The sequence below is a fragment of the Telopea speciosissima genome, chromosome 6 (assembly GCF_018873765.1).
Source record: "Telopea speciosissima isolate NSW1024214 ecotype Mountain lineage chromosome 6, Tspe_v1, whole genome shotgun sequence".
NCBI classification, from domain to species: domain Eukaryota; kingdom Viridiplantae; phylum Streptophyta; class Magnoliopsida; order Proteales; family Proteaceae; genus Telopea; species Telopea speciosissima.
This window is the reverse complement of record NC_057921.1, coordinates 54,082,113-54,092,324: the sequence shown is the minus strand read 5'-3', so window position 1 is coordinate 54,092,324 and position 10,212 is coordinate 54,082,113. Positions and strand designations below refer to the sequence as shown.

General features: G+C 38.4%; 1 protein-coding gene and 1 long non-coding RNA gene across 2 annotated transcripts; both read right to left on the bottom strand.

The window, feature by feature from the left end:
• Positions 1–1,730: 1,730 nt before the first annotated feature.
• Positions 1,731–2,569, bottom strand: LOC122663589. Its single transcript, XR_006333196.1, has 2 exons — positions 2,170–2,569; positions 1,731–2,036 (listed from the first exon to the last, which is right to left on the bottom strand). It is a non-coding gene; the product is annotated as an uncharacterized LOC122663589 (long non-coding RNA).
• Positions 2,570–6,196: 3,627 nt separating this feature from the next.
• On the bottom strand, positions 6,197–9,724 carry LOC122665929 (DUF724 domain-containing protein 5-like). Its single transcript, XM_043862055.1, has 4 exons — positions 9,692–9,724; positions 7,499–7,675; positions 7,144–7,213; positions 6,197–6,822 (listed from the first exon to the last, which is right to left on the bottom strand). The coding sequence occupies exons 2-4, from the start codon at positions 7,643–7,645 to the stop codon at positions 6,197–6,199; spliced, it is 843 nt and encodes a 280-aa protein (XP_043717990.1). The 5' UTR covers positions 7,646–7,675; positions 9,692–9,724.
• Between the last annotated feature and the right edge of the window lie 488 nt (positions 9,725–10,212).

Genomic DNA, 10,212 nt, shown 5'->3' with positions numbered 1-10,212 from the left:
ATTGCCTCAAAAGGTCTTACATAAAACCAAAAAGATATTCTATTTAAGGTTCAGAGGGAACTAATGCCTCAACTGGACTTATATAGAGCTCAAAAGATATGTCATTTTAAGCAAATGGAACTTTAAGGCCACAGATGGACTTACATAAACTCTCAAAGAGAGATCTAATGCCCCCCCCCCCCCACCCCCACCCCCACCCCCCCCACCCCTATAAAAAGAAAAGAAAAGACAAAAGAGGACGAAGAGAAAAAGAAGACAGCAAGACGGAGAACTGTAAGAAAAAGACACATCAAAAGAGGTACACAAAAACTAACTAAAAGGACAACGAGAAAATAGGGCAACAACAGGACAGAGAAACAAAGAGACATGAGATACAAAAGTCAACCAGACAGAGAAGGGTTGTTGGGAGACACATGAAGAAGGCATACATAAAACTAAGACACATACTAGAGAGACAAAGAAAAAATAACTAAAGAAACAAAAATACGGAGACACAGAAGGAAGGGCACAAAGGCAAGAGACCTAAAGTCCAAACAAACTAATACTTCTAGAAATTGCTAAACAACACACAGGACTACAAAACCTAAACACATAATCCTAAAAAGCTAAATTAACTAAGGTTATTAGAGAGAACAGAGGCAGAGGAAGAAATAGAAATAGGAAGGGCAAAGGGATAAAAGAACAGAGGGAAGAGAGCAGAACACAGGAAAAAACAGTACAGGACACATGACAGACATAGAAAGACATGGGAGAACAAGTGCTAAGGGCACAGAAGACACACAAAACACAATACAAAAAAAAAACACACACACACAATGAGCTTTCACGCTGTCTCTCTCTCTCTCTCTCTCTCTCATATATACAAAGGTCGTCCATATTAAAACGCAAGACTGAACCTAGACATTTCTGAAAGAGGTTCTCTCTCTCTCTCTGGGAAATGGTCCCTCCCAAGTCCCAACTTGGATCAGTTTTGATTAATATTTTTTCCCCTTCACCTATGATTAAAAAAATAGAATCTCTTGATCCAGAATTTAAATAACAGAGGAGAATCTTTTTTAATATTTTTCCCCTTCACCTATGGTTAAAGATAGAGTCTCTTAATCCACACTTTAAAGAACAGCAGAGCATCTTTTTTATGTAATATATATAAAAATAAAAAAAAGGGGAAAGAGAACGCTACCTGGCTTGTGCGATACACAGGGGTGGGCAAAATGACTGCCACACCCCCGAGAAATTCCGCCTTTCCATGAGGACATGACGGTCATGTTGCCCACCTCTGTGTCTGGGCGCAGGGGCAGTGTGTGCGGTACACAAGGGCCGGCAAAATGACTGCCACACCCACAGTAACACTGCATCATCCTACCCATCTGCCTCTACCATATCTGACAAAACAAATTCCCATCTCCCACAGTGCCAGCCATCGGAAACAGATAAACATCAAAAAGTTAGACTTTGATTTTGGTACAAGGAGTATGGAAACCCATCAAATCTTCATACTGCCTATATACTGACAGTGAAAAAATATAGATGCCTGATTATAATCAGAAAACAACATTCAACCAAGTTGCACAGGAATTTGTGAATTAAATCATTTACTGTTTGACTGTTCAATAAGATACATTGACTCCCTATGAAAGAAGAGGACACAATACATGGTTGTGAAGTGTAGATAAACATTAGATAAATATAATTCATCCGAAAACTACAGACTCAGTCCAAGGCTGTGACGCTACAACTCAGAGATTGCCAAAAAGAAGGCAAGTGGATTATGAATGGAGAGACATTTAGGAGATCAACCTCATTGGTTTATTTTTCAAAGTCAACGCACTTCATGTAGTCCAAAACAAAAATCCATTCTTTACTACAAAAGTATGATGAGCTTAAGCTCCACAAAACAATGTATGCAAAAATCATTAGTTTTGCAACTCAACTGCTTCCAATTGACGTGAATTATTGCTGCTTCACCTCGATGCGCATGTGAAGCACTAATACTCTGGTCATGACCATGTACTGCAATTTTCATTTTGTCAGCTCACCTACAAAGAGAGAGATACACTATGTCTTATACAAAGAAGTCAAAGTATAGTCCGCCTGACTGTAATTGGAGAAGTACAGTTGATTGAATTTTAGATGATTCAGAAAACATTGAAGCAGAAGAAAGAAAAGCACCACTAGCAGCAGCAGAATTGAATTAATTACATGAGATGGCCAACATATTATGCTCGGGAGTATTTCCTTTGTAGTTGTGACCATTGCACAAATAACTGATCAGCCATGCATAATTTATAGAGAAGCAAGCCACTCAACGAGAGCTTCCTAACTCTTGCTATATTCTCAACATAGAAAATGGATGACCATCTAATCCCAACTACCTGCCAATTAAGTCAAAGTGTCACACAAATATATTGGTGAGTTCCAATCTCATGTTCAATTGAGTTCAACATTCAGATATTATCAAAAATTAAGACAAACCACTAACATTCTGATGCGAGTCATTACATATTTGCAAGTATTACACTTACAACTTTGAACTAGGCAAAGTACAGATCTCTACCCTCAAAATTGAAAGCAACTACAGAGAGGGGGATACAAGTCCCAGGGCCATTGCATAGTAACTGAAAAAATGACAAAAAACTCATTAAATTTCACAATCAGAAAATGCTAACTCAATTCTAGTTATTGCAACAATAATTTGAATAGACAGACTTCTTCGAAGAGACAAGAATTAAATGAATAGAAATACCACTTGGGGCATGATTTTAGTCATTAGCCAGAAGGCATGAGACATAGTAAATAGGATTGTCCCAACAGAAGTTAAATATGATTGACCTACTTCCCGGCTTCGATAAATTTGCATGAACAGAGAAGCCTCTAGAACTTTCCCATCACCAGTCTACATCGCCAACCAATTCAAGAAAAATATAATTTAGATAAACAAGACCATAATATCTTGATAATAAAAAGAAGAAATAAGTTGTATCTGTATACAAGCAAAATATATGCAACACAAGGAATTTAAATCCCAGGGAGTAGTACCCCATAATTTCTTTGGGACTAAGAGACCTTCTCTTCCAGCAGCAAAGGAAATCTTAGAATGTAAAAGGGAAGGAACAGCTGATTGAAAACAAAACCCTGAGAGTGTCAAAAACAGATTTCAATAAGAGGCAGTGGATAAGGAGATGACATATACACATTAGGCATGAAGACTCCTCAATTTATCAGGTTATTGACAGTAAGTATGTCAATTGTTGTCAAAGAGAACCATGCAAACTAACTAGGAATGTTACAGATCTAGACCATCTTCACAGGATGAGACATGAAATAAAACCAAATACAACCACAAGGATAATGAACATGCTCTACCATCTCCTATAACTTTTATGTAACCTTCTTCTATCCCTTACCCTTTCTTTTACTTCTCTGGTTGAGAGATAACACAGAGGATATTCCTCTTGTTTCCCCTTAAATGGGCAGCATTTCTCCCTTCAATAAACTTGATTGCTTCTTTGTACAGACAACTAAATGCAGACCCAGATAGAAACATTGAGTTTCTAAATAAGACTACAAAAAAGTTATGAGCAAACATGTGCCCACCATTGGTTAGAATTGCCTACATTACAGCTCGTATTATTCAAATCGGTAATTTTACAGCATATTAAGAAACTTACACAAAGATGAAAGCTTTACATAAAAAGACTATGGCATAACAAGAGTGATGTAATCATAAAACAATAAGGTTTCAAATAAGGTTTGAGAAACACTAATCAGGAGTTCAGGACCAAAATATTCTCAAGTCATAAACAAGGCACCTGATTAACCAGGGAGTCTTCCAATACACAAGCTTTTTGAAGACCCATGTCATCAGTTCAAGCTGCAATAGAGAACCTTGGTGTAAACCTGTCCTTCTGAAGCACAGAGACGAGATTAAGCATTTCAGCAGTGAGACCCCCTACATATTCATCATAACCCTTAATGAAGACGATGATGATGATTGATATACCAAGAATAATTCACCCACATCAATGATGAAGAAGATAGTACAAAGACCATGAGCTCACCTGAACCCAGGATAATCAGGGTGATCTTAGGCTTAGGAGATGACGTGTGAAGGGATTTGCCGCTCCGGTATATTACATAGATTATACGCATTGCAATGATGGTAAAGGTGATGATTATAAGAGCAATTATGTACTTTGGGCACATTATGGGGAAGCACCATCCACTGCCCTTATCCATGGAGACCAGAGGTTATTGATCAAAACTAAGATTCCTTTTATCCTCCATAGAAAAAAGAAATTCAAATAAAAATAAGTTAGCTGGTAAAGGAAACTTTTAGTAAATTCAGACTACATGCATTCAACTTCAAAGAGAAATGTTCAAGTAAGTGATTGTTCTGCGTTACTGACGTTTCACATGAAGCAAAACCCAACGGGTTTAGAGAGAGAGAGAGCGCTAACCAACTGGAGGGCAGCACCGTTCGCCGGAGAGGTTAGAGATAATTAAGTGCGAGTGTTTCAATGGGAGTAGAATCTCTGATTTGTCGTTTCCCGATTCGGAATCGAAACGGACCAGATGGACCCAATAAATGGACAGACTCAAACCGGAAGCCGAACCAAAATCTGAAAATCCCAATAAAATATCGATACAAACCGATAAGAACCAAAAACGTTATAAAAAAAAACCAAGTTTTCCCATTATTTTTAATATATATAATTATATGTATGAAAATTTAAATCAAACGGTTCTGATAGCTGATATCGGGACCGATTATTAAATGAGATGGAATGATTCCGGATAAGTTTCACAAGGGTTCTAGAACTGAAAGACTAAGAAGCACCAACTAGAACCGGAACCGTCAAGACCCATTTAAGATTTATATTTAATCATAATTAATACTTAATTGTTATAACTTATAAGGGTATATCATAATTATCAAGAAAAAGAAAAATAAGGGTTGATGTTTAATTATTTGTATGCTTTGGACGTTATTTGCATATTAATGAATTATAGACTTGTTTGAATATTTGAGTGCCTAAACTCGTTAACGAACTCATCTGGAACTAGATCATCCAATTATTAAATAGGATCGGAATATATATTCAATTATTTGTATGTTTTGAGGTGAACTAGGCTCAGATGTGAGGTGTGTGAGTATTTGAAATATCTATTACTGAAAACTTTTCCAGTCTCTTTTTCTCTCTTAATGGTTGTCCCTCAATGTCTGGGTTAGGCCTGATTTGGTCTGGGTCTCAATCCAAGTCTAGATCAGAACCAGCCATAAATTTTCTTGAAATGCACATAACTTTTACATTTTGAAAAAAAAAAAAAGTTGGATAAATGACATCCAAGGTATCTAAAAGTTTTGATAAATTGTAGCTTATGTATCTAACATTTCACATATTACGTTTGGGATACTTAAACCAGATTATAATTAACCAATTACCTAATTTTTTTTTCTATTTCCAATTTTAACCTTATGAATTCTTTTTTATTTTTTTTTCTCTAACGGACCCACATACCGTTGATCAAGAAATAAATCTTTGTTCCACTCCATAGTCTCTAACCCAGAGGACAGTGCCACCTGATCCTTGGAATACATGAGAAGCAGGAATACCTCTGATGCAGCCTTCACACAATACAACAAACATGACCCAGAAACTTAGAACACATGATTTTAACTCGTCAAACTGGATTGGGGAACTGGAGGGGATAAAGATCCTGACCAAATCAGCCAATCCATATTGGAGTTCGAGGATTCAAGTCGATTCCCGAACAATTTGGAATCAGAATCGGCTGAGGCATGCCGATTCTGCTTTACTTGAACCTTGGTTCATACCATCAGACAATCAGACGCCAAGCCCAAAATGGTCTGATATCTATATGCCATGGATTTTTTTTTTCCCATATGAAAGATTAATGCCATGGAAGTTGAGCAAGAGGCAGCTCAGTGTCATGCTTGTAAATACAGTAGGATTCAAATTCAATTAATATCCCCCGTAGATGCTGTGTCCACCCACCCACTACAGAAAACCAGAAAAAAAAAAAAAAAAAACATGTAGTGATAACATAGCCATTGAAATTAAGAGTATAGAAGATCCTTCTTTTCATAAAGTTTAGATGGAGATCAATACTATGATGCATGCATGCAATATTGTTGTGCATACACAAAAGATGGAACAAAAAAATGTAGAGCTACTCACCAAGAAGTAGCTATTGCGTGATCAAATTCAAGTTTACCTTTCAGAACCTTTTTCTTTATCAGATCCACCTCCCTTTCCATTGCATCAATATTGGAACATTTGATCTCCTTCTGTGCCATCACAGATGCCCTTTTCTTGTTCAGCATGGTTAGAGATTGTTGTAGCTCCTTCATCTTTTTATCTATCTCATCAGTTTCAGCATCAATTGTACTGCTCACATGCTTCTTCTCACCTATCTGACATTCAACTGCCCTTGAATGTTCCTTGAGCTTCACTTGCCTATCTTTAATGTCTAGCAACTCCTGCAGTCGAGCCTTCACTGGATTAGCTTGAAATCCAAGAGTTTCCAGTTCTACAAGAGCCTTCAGTTTGTTTTCTAGCCTGCTCCTTGGGTCATCAAGTTGTGATTTGCACGTCTTCTCCACCAAGTTTGCAAAGGCCACCATGTACCCTATAGCCAGTCCTTCACGCAACTCTTCATTATACTGATCTAGGGTACTAAAATGTGGTCTTTGTGGCAGTAGTTGAAAAGCTTCCATGGACTCAACTTTCTCCCAGACTCGCGAACTCTGGAAGAAAAGCAGACCTTGATTCTCGACTGGCACCATAGACATCTGAGCATCTACAGCAGAATATAGAAAATGAAAAGTGAAGGAAGAGGCAAAAAATGAAAACTGGGTAAATGTGGTTTGGCTAAGTGCCTACATCCATAGTTACAATAAGCATATGTTACGTCAGGGTTTAATCAACAATCAAGGATACCCTCTCTCGATTTTCTCTGTCACTTTTTCCTTCTCCTTCCTTGTCACATTGATCATCAGTCCAAGTAATAGCCAAGTTGGGATGTGATATGGGTTGTATACTTGGCAATACTCCTATAAGCAAATTGGTCAAACAAGCTACATAATATAACCAACGGCATTTCAAAGCTAGTCTTACTTGCCAAGGAGTTCCAGGATAGGTGGCATTGCCCCGGTTGGGTAGGGATATGAGCTGGCTATCAATCGAAACTCCTATGCAATGCCAAAACGTTCAAGAAAGCCAAATGTGATAACCGATTGGTGCTGCTGCTGCTGAGTGGGATATGGGTTTGCTATCTAACAAAATTCTACAGAGTCAACATGATCCAACAAATTCTTAAAAAGTGCTGTAAGAAGGCCTTTAAAATGAAAACTAGCAGTAAGAAGCAACTTCTTTAAGAGGATAAGAACAATGCACACCCCATAATACCTAGCTTGAATCAGTTATAGCTAGCAACAAATTCTTTCCTTTTCCTTTGGTAGGTAGGCATCGCATACCTTGAGGAGGAACTTCGATATCTGAAGTTGTTTTTTCTTGTCTTCCTCTCTTTTCTTTTCCCTTCTCAATACTTTGTGCAGCAGCCTCTGTTGACAGTCTCCCTTTCTCTTCCACTGGCACTTCAAGTGCTCTTTGAACAGCTTCATCAACCACTCCTAATAAATCAGGTTCTTTACCTGAAAATCAATATATAAGTTTCAGTCACCAGCAAACAAATTATTACTGATGGACTGGGAATTAGAACTTTTTCAATGTAAGTTCTGTTTCAGAAACTTCACCACCAGATGTTTCATGCTGATGATCTACAGTTCCAGCACAAGGTACTCCAAGAGGTACCACCTCAGGCCCAGGCCCAGGCCCAAGCCCTACCAGCCCCCTGGCTGACTTTGCGGTTCAGCCCCAGCCAAGCCCAGACCTTGCAGATGGTCTGGCCAAGCTTCCCTAAGCCTGCGGTCAAGTGGTTCTTTTTTTGGTTAACTATTAGCCATGCTTGTAAGGCACTAGAATAGTATTAATTGATTTCAGTTTTTAGCATTAGGTCTTTTTGTGTTCCAAGGCATATTCATAAGCCTTTTCCTATTCCTAGGCTGTTAGTCAAGTCTTTTAATTTTCCTAAATATAAGTCTAGAGTCTAGTGTTAGTCTTTTCATATTCCTAGATTCATGTATTATGTCTTTAATGTTTCATTGGTTTTAGTTTCTAGGTGTTGGGAGTCCAAAAGTCAATTAAATGTAATTGTATGTAACCAAGAGGCATTCAGCCTCCATCTTATGGCTATATAATACCATGGGCTCTCTAGAGCACACACCAGAATTTTAACCAAAAAAAAAAGAGAAGAAATCTTTCTTTGAAAGACTATATCCTGTGGATCTCAGGTGGGCTGTGGACTCAGCAAATTACATCCAAGATGGATCTCCTTGGTGGTGGCCTTGGTGGATCTCCAAGAGCTGGGCACTAGTGGATCTCTAGTTGCCAAATATCTATCTTCATTTACCTTCATCAAGTTCATCACATCAACCACTTCATCCTCAACCTCCAACATCAACAAAGGTACTTCAAATCTGAATCTGAACTTCAACCAACGATCAACCCTACTCAACCTATCTTTATACCATCTAAACCAGTCTATACCAGATCTACACTACCAGTTTATACTAGTTCTATACTTCATAATCAGCCTGTCCTATACACCTTAACAGAACCAGATCTAGGTGTGTGTTTCCTTCACCAGTGGGATCCTGGTTGCTTGACTACTAGTCTTGCATCAATTGATTGATGCAGATAAGTCACATAATGGGCTTACTTTATTGGAAATAAGCCTTGGGTGGAGTTATGTATACATTGGGCCTTTGATTCCATGTGTTTTCTTTGTAATGGGCCTAAAATGTGGGTACAAGGAAGGCATACGGGATTAATGTAGTGGGTTTTACTTTCCTAGGTAGGTAGTATTAATTAGTATTTTAGTTTTCCTAGCTTAGTAGTTATTATATCTTGATTGTAGTTTCAATGTCTTGGGAACAGTTTTCAATGTCTTGGGGATAGTTTTCCATGTCTAGGAATTATTATCTATGTATGGGGAATTCCAAAGGGGTTTTGGAATTCTAAGAGTCGCTTATTGCTATTATGTTGTACTCAAGATTTTCATCTCTATATAATGCAAGTCCTGGCTGCTCTCAAAAGCAACCATGAATTGAAAACAAATTGCTCTCTTTGAGAATTTTTGCTAGTGTGACTCAAGTGGGATCAAGGTGAGACTCCCTCAATCGTGACCTCGGTAAGACTCCAACGGTTGGGCAACTAGTGGGACTCTAGGCTGCCACCTATATATCTTCATCTTCAACTATCATCATTTCCAGATTCAATCTTGGCTTGCTTACCCATTCAGGTTTGCATCAGGAGCCCAAAAGGAATTTATCCAATGTCATACTGGCTAACCTTACCTCTTGATGAGGGCTCCCATTCCTAATTTAGCAGGACCTTCAAAGACTGTAATGGGGTTGTATTGGGTCCCGGGATGGATGACCATGGTTAAATTGATGATCCTTTTCCCTTCAAGTTCCCTATCTTCTGTAACTCTTTATTTGCTATCAATGAACTATCAATTTTCACAACAAAAAAAAAAGACACAATACACACACACACACACTTTAACAACATCAGTCACTGGGGTTCAAAACGATTACTTCTCTTACCTCCTGTGGTTGGGATAGCAGCAGCAGACATCTCTGTGTCATCCGATGATCTAGTAGATACATGTATGATGCATTTGTTCACAGAAAATCGAGAGTCCATCATTTCTCCTTTTTTTAACTTATTGCAAGGGTGTGATAATTCAGCATTTCTTTCAGGTGTGGACCACCTTGCCACCACCTTGCTTGAGTGCTGGGTATCATAGGTGGATTTCTCATTGTTAGGTGTTGAATGGGCTGCATTCTTGCTAGAACTAGAGGTATGCAAAGGTGGTGTCCCCTTGGTATCATCCTTTACAGTGCTAGGAGTGTTTCGATCAGACATCACCAAGTTTTGGACAGAGTGCACCGCCCCAGCTTCCCTGAATTGTTCTCAGCCAACAGTATCAATATCACCTGGATTATGTTTGACTGAGATGTCCTGAAATAAATGCCCATGATTCAATCATCCATCAAACATATGTTAATTTCATGGTTCTACATCTTCAATGCAAGGATGTTTCAAAGATTCTTGCCTTACAGAT

Excerpts from the sequence above, each read along its gene's own strand:
- LOC122665929 (XM_043862055.1), bottom strand. The coding sequence starts at position 7,645 with ATGAAGCTGTTCAAAGAGCACTTGAAGTGCCAGTGGAAGAGAAAGGGA. Across the intron at positions 7,214-7,498 it reads TATCGAAGTTCCTCCTCAAG|GAGTTTCGATTGATAGCCAG; the intron begins GTATGCGATGCC and ends GGCATTGCATAG. Across the intron at positions 6,823-7,143 it reads ACCTATCCTGGAACTCCTTG|ATGCTCAGATGTCTATGGTG; the intron begins GCAAGTAAGACT and ends ATTCTGCTGTAG.